Below are 17,166 nucleotides of genomic sequence, written 5' to 3'. Positions count from 1 at the left end.
AGGTTTTCAAAAAAAAACCAACCCACTTGTGTTTGATGATTTCTTCTTGAGTGTTCTAAATTAGGAGGGAAGAGGAATTTAAGGAACCCTCTTTTTTTGCATTATGTCCTATAGGTGCAACAAAAATACACAAACACAAATATTGCTTTTCATGGGCCTGCGCATTTACATGCAGTTTGCCGTGGAAGAGTTATTGACAATGATCTAACTTGGGTTAAAGAATTTCCCTGTAAATTCAAACCTGATTTTGTGCCTTGCTTTTAAATTCCAATTGACCCATTGTCTTTACTGGGACATCCTTCAAATTGGCTAATCTGTGCTAGGAAAATTCATTTTGTGCCAGTAGTGATAGTCACAAAGAGCATGAGGTGGCTGTTCCGCTTGGACAACAGCTGTATTGTTACTTCCATATGCTGCCTGTATCAATTCTGTGATCTTGAATTGCACACAATGTTTTTTTTTGTCTAAAAGCAAGGTGTAGTGACATGAAGTACCCATTAACAGACATCGTTGCTGGGCTGAAGTTAGCTGGGTGGAAGGCTCGGTCTTCGCTTGCTTTTTGCAGTTGGTGGCATTTAATAGCATTGACTTCCCGGTAGAAGGCATAAAGCCCTTCTGTTCAAGGCTGTTTCCCCCTGATTAATTAGGAGAGCCTCTGTTCTATATGGACAATGTAGTGGAAATGTCCTGTATTTCTATTTAGCTCTAGCATCCTAATGCTGCTTTTTTAATTTTTGATGAATATATTCAGAAAAAAAGACACTTTGTACTTTCAACCAGATGTAATAAACTTCAAGTTAATAGCTGTTGCTGCAAGGTCAGAACTTAATACTGAGATGTAGGCTAGAGGGGTTAATGCTTTGTTTAATATATTCCTAATGGTATGCAGTTCTTTTTGCACAGAAGTCTAATCACGAGTTTTTAAAGTGACATTAGCTGTAGCTAAATCTTTATCTTTTTGAAACTCTCAACTCATTTAAAACTGTAATACAAGCAAATGCTTACTGTTATAATTACATTATAAATAATACATAAAAATAAGGCTAGCAAATTGCAGAATTACTTTGCTTATGGATAGAATTTCAAACTGAGAAATTTAAGATGTATAGTAAAATACACAAACACCACATATCAATTTTGCTGGAGAGTGCTGGCTACTGTTAAAGTTTCATCCAAAGAGAATATTGTGTGGTGACTTTTAAATTTTTGCATTAATTTGCAAGAAATGCAGCTTGCATATAACTCCCTTTGTTTGTCTTGTACTTTCTGTCTTAGAGGTAGAAGGAAAGGGGAAGAAGTTTATTTACAGTCAGTAAATTTGTTAACTAGTGAAGTGTCACTCCTGTTATTCGTTGATAGATACTTCAGCTTTTTATGTTCGTGAAACACTTAACAAATAAAGTCGTGATAACCACGATGCTCATGTTTAATCTAAACAAATACAAGAAGGTAGCTGTAAAAGCAGTTTAATTATTCAAGGAACTTTGTAAAGTACTGATACACCTTACTTCAAGCGCAACATTTCGCTGATGGAAGGAAATTCTGACCAGTGATGGCAGAGTGCACGTAGCACTGTCCTGTACTCATAGGTAAAGTACTACTGTTCATTCACTAATCACAAATACGGAAATGTTCAGAAAATTGACTCTAGCTGCCAGAATCCTAAACATCTCTGTTGAATTGCAAAGTTAGAGCTTTCACAGATAACCTAATGACATTTACATGGCAAAGTAATCTTGTGCAGCTAAAAAGCACTTGGGCAGGGGATGCTTTTTTTTTATGTTGTTATTTAAAAATACTGGATATAACCTTTTTGGAGGTGACTATACAGTAAGACTTATCAAGCTCAAGTCACCTTCATTAGTCTGTGGATTCTGTCTTCCAGAGCAGGGCCAACATTTCCCCCCTCACTCCTTCCTGGCTGCCTGACTAGGATTGGCATCACAGCATAGGCAGTGGATTTGTGACTCCACGTCCTTTTCCCATCTCACTTGTCACTGCTGCTGCCTGCGTCTTCCCCATCACCTTGTGCCTCTTTTCAGCGCATCCTCACTGTTCTAGTTACAAAGGCATTTTCCTCATCCAGACAGCTATTAGCTGGAAATTTAATGATATGATGTCATTTTACCTAAATGCTTTGCACTGTGTTTGTGTAACATATGAAAACAAGTCATGACTAACTCAGGAAATGTTCCCTTCCTCTGCATGTCTGTCCTGTGGCTGTTCCAGGTGAGCCACAACATACAGGGACAGTTGTCATGTTCATGTTTATTGGTAACACTGTAAAGCAAAACGATGATCAGTGGGTGCGTAAGCAGTTCTAAGCATAAAATGTAATAACTACAAACGTATAAACTTTTTGTGCCCATAATATGTAACATGAACTTTTTTATCATAGGAACAGTAATTTATCAATTTTCAGCAGTAGTTTAGTACAGTTTTAGCAGCATGTAAACTACACTGCAGTTAATGTTAAGTTGAAAAGTAAACTTTTTCTGTTCTTTTTCCTTTTTTAAAAAAGCTGTGTACATACAGAATGCAGGAGGCCAGGCTGGATGGGGCATCCTGGTCTACTGGAAGATGTCCCTGCCCATGGCAGGGGGTTGGAATTAGATGAGCTTTAAGGTCCCTTCCAGCCCATACCATTTTGTGATTCTATAAGCTACTCCTGAATGGAAAAAAGGTCACATTATAAAAGGATGGTAATAGAGCAACGTATTTTATATATTCTTTTCATAGGCAAGTATAATTTCTGGCTTATTCACATATCAATGTAATGTCAACTTTTTGCAGTTTTACATCTCAAATGTCTTTTAGTTTAGTGAATGAAAATTATAGTGAGATTAACCAAATAACTTTGTTGTTGTTTGTTTGTTTGTTTTTTACCCAAGGGAGCTACTATTAAAAGGGATGAACAGACTGGTGCAATTGTGGTGGCCAGGATAATGCGTGGGGGAGCTGCAGACAGAAGTGGTAAGGTGTTGCTGCTTGGCACTAGCTATTCATGTTCTAGAAACTGAACAAGATGAACTAAAACAGCATATGTTACAGAAATTAAATGCTATCACAAACAAAAATACCTGGGGTCTGGACAGTTTTCCAAAGTGATATTTGAATACTGGTGAAAGGATTCTAAATTTTTTTTCCCCAATTCAGTTGCAACAAGTTATCTTTCAGTTAGCAGATACAGGGGTATTTTTAAGTATATCATGGTTTGTTTCCACATGAACACATCCACTTAGAAATTATGGTACATTCCAAGATTACTACTTGCTGGTGGATGAACTCAGGATGGTTGCATTACTTTCTATTTGGGCATCCCTTTAGAGTTTTAGCTGGTAATTCTCAAAATACCAGCACATCCTTGACTGCCATTGTTTAGTTTGGGATGCTCAAAGTCTGCAAGAACTCAAGCAAGTAGTCCTGGATTATACTATAAAGTCTTCTTTTCACTGAAGAGACTCTAGGACAGCTGTGTTTCACATTTAGATGGGGTAATGGAGTAAGTCTAGATGTATATATTGCTAAATTAGCAAGCGTTTGTGCTGCACATTAGCACTCACAGCCTCAGTGATCATTGTGGTACTTGCAGCTGTTTAGCAGTGAGAAAGTAGTATGAGTAGAAAAAGAATTGGCACAGACATTTTTCAAACATCTGCATAAAAGCTTGGAAAAGTCATAGAGAACTAATTTCAAGAGGAAGGAAGGGAGGTGAGTAAACCAACCATCTCAAACCTGTGAGGACAGTAGCTGTTGTGCTCACCAGACATTCCTGCTTTTAAATCAGAGCTTAAAGCAGATGAACAAGGGAGAAAAAAGCTGGATGTTAATGGCATTTTTTGTGTAACACATAGCTACACTTTACCAGCTCCTCTTTGTCTTCTGTAGGTCTTATTCACGTTGGTGATGAATTGAGGGAAGTCAATGGGATTCCTGTGGATGATAAAAGACCTGAAGAAATAATACACATTTTGGTAAATACCAGAAGTTTAAAAATTAATATAGGGGAATGAAGAACAAGTAATTACACTTGTTATTTCTGGTGTATTTCTTAGAAAAAAGTATATTCTACAATAATGCCTTTCCTTTCAGTGCCATTATTTACAAACCTCTATTTCCTTTCTCTTAAAGAATTGCTTTCTGCACATTACATATATATGCAATTACAGATTACTTGTAAAGAGTTAATGATGATAATATGGCTATAAATGTGTTGCAGGATGTTGCAGACCTCGGTGTATAATCTACAGTTTTTAAGGCTCACCATGATCTGTTGAATTAAAACTATTTTAAATTTATTCATTAATAAAGCGTTAACTCCATGTGAAAATTAATTCATAATACATATACTTAATAGACTGTATAACTGTTATATTAAGATTATATTTTACATAGATTTGCAGTATGTAGCCATATATATGATTATGTTTGCACTCTTCTGAACTACGCAGTCTCTAAAGCCAACCTAATTACTCACGGAACACTATTGCAAATTAAGTAATTTAGACTTTTTCAGAAATACTTAAATATTTTACTAAGAAACCAATGAGGGTCATGACAGCTCCTTATATTCGTGGTGTAGGAATTTCTAGATACATAAATGCCTTGCTGTCCAGCTGAATTGAGTGGCTGTCTCACAGTTTTGGTTCATTAACCAAGCTGATTAATTTCAAGTTTTAGTCTGCTGATATTCATACTTGCTTTATGGTTTTGTATTCCCTATAGAAACATATTTCCCTGCAAAAATTAATATTTAAAAATCTCTAGAAACACAATAGCACTAGGAAAAGGTGTGAACAATTTCCCCATTTGCCTCCTTGAGGTACAATATAAACATCAAACGCTAGTTTGAGCTTGTTTCAAAAGTAACAGAATTATTGATTCCAGTCCTACGGCTGGTGAAATAAGAACTTGGCTGCTGCTTGTCAAACAGTGAGCTCTTGGATCGCAGACATGCCGGCAGAAGTATGTCTCGCTTGGTAGTGGACGGGCCTGTTTCCATTTTGCTTAAATCGTTGGCTGTCTGTTGCACTCTGCTAGTTTTTATGAAACTTGTCGGCTGCATGCAATAGTAGCAGAGGCTCCAGCTGATTAGCGCTTCCTTCAATAGCAAAATGTCACTGAGGCAGTGGGAATATATTGTGGTTAATAAGTAAAATGCAGCCAGACACATTTTAAGTGGGATATAGGGAAAGATGAATGGATGAGGTGGTTGATGATGGCTAACTTGTTTTAAGATTTATAGCAGAGGGGTTTTTTTCCATTTAGTACACGTAATCTGTTCAAATATGTTTTTCTTTTCTGTTTCTTAAAGTTGCCAAAAGAATAAATCCCCCTCAATAGCTCTGTATGATAAATATGTCACAACCCTGTTTGATTGTTTCTTTTTTTTTTTTCTTTTTTTTGAAAAATGAAATGTTAGTTGGATTTTTCCAGGGATGTCCAAACTGTGCCAGGATTCCAGCAGTTCCTTCTAATATGCGTACATTTTAGCTGTAGCATTTGCTTCCGCTTTCAGTGCAGGAGTGGGACCTCTGAAACACGCAGGTTTTAACAGTCCATCTCTGCCCATCACTGAAGTAAATAAAATGGAGCATTTGAAGAAAATATTTTAATCTTTGCAATGCAAAATTTGGTATGGTGAAGCTGTGAGACTCCACAGATCTTGCTTGGGAGAGGATAGATTCATTGATTCGAGTATTTTTAAATTAATTTGCATTTATTTTCCTTTTAAGAGTTCTTTGAAATGTACAGCTTTATTCTCAGTGTATTTTCTTTTCAAACATTCACCAGGCTCAGTCTCAAGGAGCAATTACATTTAAAATCATACCTAGTGTGAAGGAAGAAGTGCCAGTGAAGGAAGGCAAGGTAGGCGAGACTATTTCTGAAACTATTGGAGTAACTGTTCTGCTGAGGATATATATTGTTTGCTTGGATACCAGAACCAAGAATGTGATTTAGTCCTCCAGATTTAATTTTCCTAATGTGACAATGTATAGCACACTGTACACTTCAGTATTCATGTGCTGGATTTACAAGTGGGTGTAACATGGTTCTTAAGCCCTAACTCTACCGCTGTAAAGTCAACATAGATAATCTTCTGTCATCTTAGAGGACCATGCTTGCTTCCAAGTACTCCTTCCATCATAAACTTGGTAGAAGACACTTGATAACACCTTGGTTCAAAAGTATCTTCTCTTCTGTTCCCCATATGGGCACACAACTTACCTTTATGGATCCGTTTGCCTCAGATCATGGAGCCTTTACTACACTGGGGTTGTGGTTGCAGAAGCAATGAATTTAAAATTCACATATGAACTTCTATGTTTGATGTCCATCAGGATGTTTCACAGCAGTTAATGTTTATTGCTTCAAATTATTTAATTCAGTGGTTTTGAACAGCATAAGTAAAGTTGGATTACATTTAATATTTTGATTCTAAAGATTAAACACTGTTTGTTTCAGATGTTTATTAGAGCTCTGTTTGACTATGATCCTAATGAGGATAAAGCAATTCCTTGTAAAGAAGCTGGACTTGCTTTCAGAAAAGGAGATATCCTTCAGATCATGAGCCAGGATGATGCAACCTGGTGGCAGGCCAAACACGAAGGCGATGCCAATCCCAGAGCAGGCTTGATCCCTTCAAAGCATTTCCAGGAGAGGTGAGCTACTGAGAAGCATAGTTTCATTATTTTTTGTAGTAAGAGAAGACAATTCTTTGCCGAGTTGTTAAGTTAGCGTAGTTGTCATATGTAATACTCATAGATTACATGGTATGATCAACCTGCATTTGCAACAAGACAGCTGAACTTGGAAACCTGTTGCTGAAATAGTTTGGATTTCCTTATTTGTCTGGCTAGAATTAATAATGACAAAACCTGATAGGATAATGCTGATCCAGATTGAAAGAAAAAACATATGGAAAATAGCACATCAGTATCTGTATTCACAGTGATGCACTGTGCAGGAATAGGAACTGAAGCAGGTTTTGGAAAGCTTACAAGAATTTGAGGCTGAGGATTAAGTTTTTTTAGATTGTCAATAGATTGCATTGATTTAAGTTAATTTCTTATAAAATCTCCTGGATATTTTGCAATAGTCTCGTGATGTTAAGTGTTTATTAATCCCAAACTTGCTGTGAAAACCGAGGAGTTTGTGTCTTTGCCTTACTACCTCCCATTTCATAGGAGATTTGCAGTAAGAAGACCAGAAGTGCAGATTCAGCCACTGAAAATTTCCAACAGAAAGTCATGTAAGTCTGCTAACCTGGAATAGAAATCATACTCCAGATCTCTAACCTTATAAAATAGCAGTTTGTTTCAGCCCTCTGACTACAGGATGCATTTCTCCTGGGCACAATAGTTTCTTGAATACATGTATCAGTAGGAAAGTAAATATAAGAGCTGAAATTAAAAGCAGCTAACAATTTATCCCAACCTTCCAACTTAGTTTTAGAACCACTGAGCTCAATTAGTGTTTTGATATATAATATTTCAAAGGTTGAAGAGTGTTCTTTCCCTGTTGAAATAGTATAGAATTGGCTCAACAGATTTTATAATTTGGACTGCATCAATACAGTGAAATTTATATTGAGAGTGAGATAAAAGTTTGGATACTCTCCCCTTCTCTCCCCTGTATAGTTGGTGATTTTTTGCATCCTACGAAGTAGCACAGAGTTTTGAAAGTCAGGACATTCTGTTCTTTGACAGGCTTTCACAGAACCAGTTTTTATTGTTTTTTAAACAAATTCAGTCTTAACAGTCTCTGCTTTTAAATAATATAGTTGCACAATGGAAGAAAAGCTCTAAGAAAGCGCAATACATTGAAACAAATATTTTCTTTCCACTGGAATTTACATCAACATCTGTTTTAAGTATCATTGCATATTTTACTTGACCTGTTATTTCTTTCAGTTGTACAGACTCATAACAAAGTGAGTACAATGTAAGAAACTATCATGCTTCAGTATGTTCTAAACTTAAATACAAACATGTTTGTGAGTTCAACTAGAAATATTCAAAAGTGATCTAAAATTTCCAGCCATTTTTCATTCCTTAACGTTAAAACAAGAAGTGTGGATACTATGGCGAACAGTGGATGCTGGCACACTAAGTGCAAAACTAAATGCTTTTAACTTTAGAACTTCTCACCAATGTTTCTATTGCAATTTTCCTAACTCCTTGCTATGGCTTTTGTGTTCTGAAGTTCTTCAGTTACTGTTAGTTTTCTAATAATTTGCATTTTCTATCTTTCATGCCATTTCACTATTTGATTGTGTGCCCTAATGCTATTGTTAACTCCAAAGCCCTCGATAAGCTTTGTAATTACAGTAACGGACTATGTGATTGCACTATAGCTTTTCTAATTTACATAGGTCTTAGAAACAAAGAGGAGCTTCTACAGCTTGTAGTAAATCTGTTGTTTTTCTAGGTTCTAGGTCAAGTTGCTCTGCCCCAGTTTTGGAAAAGTGTCTGATCCCAGGGTATAGCTATTTCTCTCTGTCCACTGTTCTTGAATCTGGATAATACCCTCAACAAGAGCCTTCAATTAAGGTGGCACTGATGCTTTTGAAGAGGTAAATCAGCTGCTGCAGCAACACTGCATGATTCTTTTTCTAATAGATTGCATCTTTTTAGTGACCTTCAAGTGAAAGGTTTTACAAGATGCATCTCACCCTTCCAAATAGACAGCCTGGACTTGATTGGGAATTACCAAAATTGCAATCCAAAGAAGACCCACAGTATGTCTGCTATTGTTGTCTCTGCTGTTTCCACTAACTTTGCCTTAATTGGCTTAAACAAGGGGGAAGAGTTCCTCTCTTCCTCCACTTTCCTTTAAAACATGACAGGTCAGGCAGCAGGCCTGTTATCCTTCTTTCAGACTTCGTTTAAACAAAGCAAGGCCCAGCTAAATATCATCTAGAAGGCAGTGGTGCCTCTTGATGGAGGAGAGACTGCAGACTAATGGAGGCTTGTAATTTTTTCTCTTCAACATTTCTTAGGATAATCTGCTGCTATATTTGCCAGATTTCCATGGGAAGAGGGGAAGTGCTGTTCTGAGTAGAGGTCCATCCTATTTTTCAAAGACAAAATGTTTTTAGTGCTGGGAAGGAATTCAGATCCTTCATGGAGGAGGCATTTTAAGGACAGGAATTCAGATGTAGAAAAACTGCTATGACTAGGATGGTGCTCGAGTTGCTCTCAGGAAAACCTTCCACTTGCTTGGCTTTTCCAGAAGATTCCATGTAAGCTGGGAAACTCCACACCCTTGTGATCTTTCTCAGGTTAGGCAGCTTTTTCGTGTTACCAAGCATGTCAGGAAAGCTGTGGAATGGAAGGCCCTGTCTGTATTTGTTCACAGCAATCACCTTGCCAGAACTGGAGGATGCTGGAAAATCTCGTATTGCTCAGCTGAGCAAAAAACATACTGCCAGCATCAGAAACATGTAAGGAAGGTTACAGAGAACAGAAATTTGGGAAGAACTTCTAGGTCTGATTTTTTTTTTTTTTTTTTTTTGTGTAGCCCTTTTCTGTATTGTGGGGTATGGCCCACTGGTTATTGTCCTCTAAAATTTTATTATTTAACAAGTTTCCATGTAAGGAGGTGGGAAATTGGTAATGTTCTGCACATCTTCACGAACTACCTGTATATTGAGAGGTTGCTTGCTGTCACAGTTGATCCCATCCAATCTTATCACCTGAATTTCCTCAGCAGTTTGGAGGGAAAGGGCAATTTGCCAGCTGATATTCTTATAGTTTCCCAAAGATGAAAACCTGTTGACTTCAGCAGAGCTGCTAATAAAAGTCCCTTTCCTGGGAGGACTCAGGACTAAGAGTTGCACTAGGAAGCTTTCTTGGTAAGTAGCTCTGGGTGTCAGCCTGCTCTGCTCAGTTGACTCATTTCACATATCCCACGTTTTGTAGTGAGGAAGAAACCTGGGTGCATGCCTTTGTTTTTAATAGGGAGAATCAAGGAGAAATAGTCTATTTTCTTAGATATCCAGAAAATCTGAGTCAGCTCTGGGTTCTTAAGTGGGCTTTCAGGGTGGTAGTGTCATTCTACTTGAAAGTTAATCTAAAAATCAGTTAAAATCATATAACATATGAAAAGTATTCTGCAACTTCTTCTTTTTCCTCTCTTCTCAAGCCAGTTCTGGAACTGTGAAGGACTTGTGTAGTCATCTAGAGAAGAGCTCTCTGAAATATAGTCAATAACTGTATTATAGAAACATTATCATCCATCTATGATTTGCTTTGATAATTAAGTATGTTTCAAAACCTACATAGAGCTAGATTGGGTTACTTTGGGGAAGCTATTTCCTATTTTGAATTTTTTAGTCTTTTCAGCATAGCAATGCATGTTATTTAATGTTGTTAATCTGTACATATATTTCTGTATCATAAATTTGGAAGTAAAGTGGGATTTTTTGGTGGCGCTTGTATGCGCATCCATATCAAGGAAAGAGAGTGGAGGTTACTTTCCACAGAACTTTTTTTAGCAAGAATTATTTGCATTGAAAAAAAAAAAAAACCAGCCAGAAACCTAAACCAATCAGTTTATAATAGAAATGTCAATTTCTTAGTTTCAGTTTAATAGCCAAGTCAACTGTTTCATTATGTCTCTGTGTGAAGTTCAAGTAAATAGCTTAGCTTTGTGGAAGATACACGTGCACCGCTCTCCCTGCAGTTAGCCATTTTCTTGAAAGGCAAAATAGAATCATTCTCACATTGCACCAGTCAAAGTGAAAAACCTTTAGTATGTCATGTGTATACTGGAGGAGGAGGCAAACCAGTGTACACTCCTTCCTGAAAGGTAAGTGAAAACACACATTTTCATTTGCAAATGGAGGAGGCACGTAGTTGGTTTCTGGGAGTAAGGTCAAAGGAAATTGGTAGTATAGGTGTAGCCTATGGTGACAAGAGATGGTTTTACATTGAGAGGAAGACACAGAGAAAGTAGGAATAAAAAAAAAAGGGAAAAACAGGGAAGTGAAATTTTGTATTGAGGGTGAAGAAAAGAAGCAAGTATTGCAACCAGGGCAATGGAAGAGTAGACAGACAAAAGCTGTCCATCAGCCCCATTAGGCAAAATCCCACAAAGAAATTACTAGATTAATGCAATTAACAGCAATAAACAGGAGCATTACTATAGTTTAGTTGTTTCTTGATTCATTTTAAATCAAACACTAATGTATTTGCTTTCACATTCACCATTTAAAAAATTTAACGACTACTAATAGGAACTCTTGACTTCTTTTTGTTTGCACTTATTGGCAGAAAACCTCGATAAATTCAACATTAATATATGATAAGTTTTAAAAGCATGAGATAAGTGGCAGTTAGATATTCTGACCCGCTGGTAAGATTGATAGTGTTACTTCCCAGGCTCTGGATTAGTGCAGAACTGATGGAGGGATAACAGTCCTCTCAAACATTTTCAACATTTTTCTCAGTAACTAATAGGACTTTTTGGCAAATAGCATTCTGCATTAATACTATGGGAAATTATAATGGGGGAAAAATGCTAAGAAAAAGCAGCATAGAAAAGAAAATAGGAAAACGGAATAAAAGTTAAGGAACAGAGATGCCCCCTCTGTGTGCTGGGATGGTGAATGTGCAGTATACCTGCACCTGGGGTGAGAGGGAGCTCTTTGGGAGGTACAGTACAGGTGTTTCTGGCTGCATGCAATAGGCTTTGGTATGTCTGAGCATGTGAGCCACTGCTGAATGCCAGCTCTGCAGAGACTTGCTCACCTGGTATTCCTGAATAATACTTAACAGCATTCCCGGCTGTAGGTCACTTTAGCTTGGGCACAACTTTGTAGCCGTAGTTGGCTCTCTGAGTTCTCCTGTCACTGCATCCTGGCTAACTACAAGAGACATGACACTCAGTACAGGGAAGAATTTATTTGTTCAATAGCTTCCAGTCTGTTAACTTGAATACAGAGACTGCTTATGTTCTGACTGTAGGAGTCATTGCCAACAAACATGATCATTCTTGCATTTGTAGCTTACTTTAATTTGTAAATAAAACAGCGATCACCTGTTTTTTTGAGGGGAAAAAAATATTTCTTTGAATAACAATCAAATGACTTACTGCTCTGCAGATGTTATAAACTACAGTAATCAGCCAAGACATTATATTCCTTCAGCATAATTTTGCTTTCACAGTGATTACTGTGTTTATTCTTATGTTATATATGTGTTGTCTCTGGTATGAAAATTACTGGTAACTTTATATTTTATACTAGCGTAGTCTGTAACTTCTGCTAACTTGTGCAGTGCATGCATATGTGTATGTGTATATCCATACCCAGTGTGTATAGTTATTTATAAATATGTATATGTATGGAGCATATATGACAGAGCTGTTAGGAAATGTCTTTTCCATGAAAATACATTTGTTCTGTATGTTTAATGCTAAATGTAAATACTTACTGTGGCAAAGCTATCATCATATAGTTTTTCTAGGGCTTAAAAGCCATTTTACTTTCAATTTTGATTTACCATATGTGATTGGCATTGCATGAGCAAGTGGAAATATTTAACTGTAGCCAAATGGTGTTCATTCAAACAAGATGTAACCCAGTTTATCCATAGACGAGTGTCTTGTGAATTGAAGATTGTGTTCTGCCAACAAAAGAATTTAAACAGGTTAAAAGAATGAATGCTTTGACCAAACATTTAGGATAAATGTATAGGACATTTTTACTTGTTAGAATTACTGCACAATCGTAACTTTGCCTTTCTTCTCAGTATTTTTCTGTGTTCATATTTGAAACTTGATTGCCCACCTGTAGGTAGTTATGAGTAAAACCAAAAAGTAAACCAGGCCTGTAGAGTAAAATTAGTACATTAGCATCTTTGTTCTCTCCTTACAAATATTAACTTCCTGCTACCACAGAGAAATTAAGGAAATCTGAAGTTGGATGACATGTGAGTCAAGGTCATGAGACAGAAGTGGAAGCGGATCTCATAAACTCTTGCTCTTTCCTTCACCGCAAGACTATCTTCATCTTCCAAGTTATCTTGGTAGCGATGCTGTTATCCGATGATAAGAGGATTAAATTAGATCACCTTAAATTTCCTATAGCATGAACATGTGTCGTTCAATCTACAAAAATCTATAGGATAAAAACCTGCAAAACAGTATAAATGTCGATTCCAATGTGGGGCTGTTCACCACTAAAGTATCAGGAGTGTTGAATATATCCACTGTAATGCAGGTCATTGTATGTCACAATTTCTTGCTTACTAGAGCAAAATAGAATTTAAGGGATAATGTAACATGCTTGTGATAAGAAGCTAGAACAGAGCTGCTGGATCTGGTTTTAGACTGAGAAACATTTAAGTATGATTCCTTGATGGAAATTTTGTTGAAAAAAGCCAGCAAAAGCTCAACATTTTAATCTGGTGCTGGACTGTTCCAAAGAGTTGAGGAAGTTCCTGGAGTGGCACTAGTTTTGAGCTTCTTAACTAATATAATTTGGGTGAGGCCCCCAAAACTATATCTTAATATATTTCAGTTAAAATGCATACAGAAATACAGTGTATGTGATACTGTTTTGTTGTTGTAGTTTAGCGTATTTGCTACACTGAAATCTTTCTAAAATGAATAAAAACACCTTCTTCCTAACCTTCCTTTATGCTTGTGTTTCCTGTTTCTTTTTTTCCCACTTCTGTCTTGGTTGTGCTTTTTCTTTCATAAACCTGTACCATGGCTATTTTCTTTGTAACTTTCTCTCCCTTTTTGCAACACTGCATTTAATTGATGGTATTTCTTCTTTTCTCAGTGTTTTATTTGCTCCTTGTTGCCTTATGTTGGTTTGGGGTACTTTTGTTTTCCCATCAAATTTCCTTTTCTTTAGTCTCTGTCCTCTTCTAGTCTCTTATTTGTTCCTTCCAGATAAACAGCTCTATTTCCTTTCTCACCCCAATTTAGTGAAACTGTTGGCTTGAGATCTATCCCAATTTTCTGTGTCTCTAAATTTTGGAATTCAAGCATGTATCTGGGTGCATCTGCTGCATACGTACAACTACTTCAGACACATAGACCTGTATTAGTGGTGAATCACAGTACAAAGTTGCCTGGCAAATAACCTGTGGCTTTACCAGTGACAGGCCTGGTATAATTCCTGGTAGAATTCAGATTGGGAGCTACATGTTGATGACTTTCATAGCTGCATTAAGTTATGAAGACCCACTAATTTCTTAATTCTTTTCATTATAGACTGCTACCTTCATCCTTAGGAGTAGCCTGACGGAAGATTTTTAACAAAATACAAAAAGTTCAGAACTCCTTCACTTTATCTGTGTTAAACCTCAGCTTTTAGAAATTTTGGCTTGTGCTCTCTGGGATCAGCTTACTCACTTGGAATCCTGACGCCTTTGATTTGTGGAAGACCATTCCTTTTCCTAGCACGGGTAGCCCAGAAGCCTGGGTTCCCCTCAGATGTTCTCAGTCCTCCTGCTGTAGCTTCACCATCTCCCATGCTTGTGGGTCTTCTCTGAAGTCTGCAGTGATCAGGGCAGAGTTAGTCTATAGCTGTGTGTACACACAGACCTCTTTTTCCCCTAGTCCATTTTGTCCTGTCTGGTTTGTTTGTACACACAGACCTCTTTTTCTCCTGGTCCTTTCATGTTTATAAAGGAGGACTTGTCTTGTTTCCAGTGATAAAATACAAACAGAATACTTTAAAATGCATAGTCACTAGCTAAGTCAAAGAACTTTGTTGAATTTGAGATATTTTGATGTGAATTGAGCATTAGTGACTTCTTTTCAGGAGGCACATTGCAGCTTCTTGATAGTGATAGAAATGAAAATATAGAATAGCTTGTCATATTTATCAGGAAATGTAAGAGGTCTCTCAGCACAGAGAAGGAGAAAGAAGTAGTACCTGGAAGCCAGCCTGCCATCCAAGGTCCAGCCTGAGGGCATCTATCATTTCAAGAACTGGAAGCTTTTAAGATTGGAAGAAGAAAAGGGATCCAACACTTTCAGTCTCAACTCACAAAACTGTTGGCACTTTTAAGGCACCAGATGTGTTCAACCAAGCAGGGCTCACCTTAAAGGACTTTCCAGCTTACTAAAACCATGTGGTCACCTTGAGTGTAGACATAAACTTTAAATAAGATTCAGAGATTTCTTCCAAATTAATATTTTAAAACATAAGTCCTCAAGAAAAAGATACCAAGAAATGATTTGGTATTTCTGACTCTGGCAGAAAAGACTCTTGTATCTGCTACGTGCCATGAACTGGGAAAAGCTCTTCCATGTAGTGAGATAGGCAAGAGACTTTTGACCTAGCCTTTGTTTGATACATCAATTAAAGATTGTAAAATATCTCTTGAATTATTTCTTCGCATTCCAAGGAAAGACATGCATCATGAAAGCTCCTTGAAATATTTATATTTCAGGCATATTTATTCAGATTCCAAAGGAAATTTGAACGAGATATAGATTGTAAAAATCCCTATATAAATCTAGACGTTAGTATGTATCTTTCTGATCAAAAATTCATTATATTTATCGTGCTTTTCTTTAAAAGCCCAAAGGTGATTGTAAAAATATATGTTTTCCAGTATCAAGGAGGCAGACATTTCTTGACTTACTATAGGTAAACAGAAAATTTGGAGTAGGTCTATTAGATCAGGAAAGGGCGAGAGAAAAAAATGCCAAGAACTAGAGAGGTTCAAAAAAATACAAAAAACCCTCTCCAAAACCCAGCTTCAAGGGCAGTAGCAGCTGTTACTTTAAGTGCAGAAAAATCCTGAGATTGTGTTCACAGTAGAAATTCTAGGTTAAGACTGATTAAATGGAATTGACAAACTTTGCATTAATTCCAGAGAGTTCTTCCATGAAGACTGAGTAAGGTCAATGCTATTAAATAAATAGAGGGAGAATCTCATATAGGAAATTAAAAATGCGCATAACATTTCAATGTCTTTTTAGGTCTTCTAACTCAGTGTAGTTTTAAGCATGTAAGTTAAACTCAGTGCTGGTATGTTGGTGTATGCCTCAATGTAATAGGTGCTATCAAGAGGATTTTAGAGTAGCATACATAGCTACATTTTTTCCTATTTATGGAGCATTAAACAATATTACTTTGTTTTTTTGGCTGTTCTAAGATGAGGAAGCAGTTGAGTGTGGTAGGTGCATTTTTCTTTTTCAATTTAACTTTTCTTTCTTAAGTTATGTTTTCACTCCATTTAATGATTTCCTTTCCTATTTTTCCTTTGTGCTTCTCAGAGGAAATTGAAGGTACATGTACAAAAGTTTCCCTGCATAGCCCAATAGTTTTATTTAGAGAACATGTGTTTAGAATTAAATTGCATATAGCCCAACGTTTCTAAGAGATGTTATACTTACAATGCTTTTATATTGCCACCAAATACATTGAATCATCTTCTGAAGCAGATAAAAACACCAGAATATTCCTAGTTGCTTCATGTAAAAATCAGTAATTTGAACTATTGTTTTAAACTGCTTTCTCTCTTTTGAACTTCTGGAAGATATGTATAGGAAAGTAGTATCATAAAATAATATTAGCAAGACTTGGGTGGGCTGGGATGGGAAGAGATGGTTTCAACTTAATTACACAGCCACGAGAGGTCTTGCATTTCTAATTACTACTGAAGAATATACTTCTCTGAGATGGTAGAAAGTTCATCTGTGTAGTATCATCTTTACTGTTTTCCCTCTGCGTGTAGCCGGGTACTGTTATGCTTGCAGCATATGTTAAAGTAATAGCAGCTGATCTCTTGAATTTTTTTATTTTTTTTTAAGAACGTTAAGAGGCCTTTGTTTATAAAGGAATTAGAAATTGTAGCTCATATTTTTGATCAAAGGGCCTCTGGCATGTAAAAATATACACTATAGTTATTTTATATCAAATGAGAGGATGTGTTTTTGATCAAAACCCTTTCTGTCTAATCCAGTGAGCCAAAACTTAAAGCTAAAGTCTGATAATGTATAATTTACAAAAAAGCTTGATTTACATCAAATATGTTTTGCTTTCTTTTAAGTGGCATCATACCTTGTATTAACTGATAAAGTGTGAATTCAGTGCTAGAATTCTTTTTAGAATGTTTGCTGTCATCACAGTCTTTGCTTGAAAAGGTAAAAAGATCAGTGTGCATGCTGCAAAATTCCAGAATATCTCCAGCT

General features: G+C 36.6%; 1 protein-coding gene across 2 annotated transcripts in view; it reads left to right on the top strand.

The window, feature by feature from the left end:
• MPP7 (MAGUK p55 scaffold protein 7) overlaps positions 1-17,166 on the top strand; it is a 154,725-nt gene that overhangs the window by 110,878 nt on the left and 26,681 nt on the right. For both annotated transcript variants that reach the window (XM_057432898.1, XM_057432897.1), the window contains exons 7-11: positions 2,892-2,973; positions 3,889-3,974; positions 5,794-5,868; positions 6,466-6,662; positions 7,188-7,252. In XM_057432898.1, the coding sequence (XP_057288881.1) occupies positions 2,892-2,973; positions 3,889-3,974; positions 5,794-5,868; positions 6,466-6,662; positions 7,188-7,252 (505 nt within the window). The remainder of the gene's footprint in view (positions 1-2,891; positions 2,974-3,888; positions 3,975-5,793; positions 5,869-6,465; positions 6,663-7,187; positions 7,253-17,166) is intronic.

This window comes from Pezoporus wallicus, unplaced genomic scaffold (genome assembly GCF_028554395.1).
Source record: "Pezoporus wallicus isolate ANWC-B61680 ecotype Strahan unplaced genomic scaffold, APGP_CSIRO_Pwel_v1 scaffold_2584, whole genome shotgun sequence".
In the NCBI taxonomy this organism is placed as follows: Eukaryota; Metazoa; Chordata; class Aves; order Psittaciformes; family Psittacidae; genus Pezoporus; species Pezoporus wallicus.
Note: the sequence above shows the minus strand (reverse complement) of the source record. Positions and strands in the feature narration are given on the sequence as shown.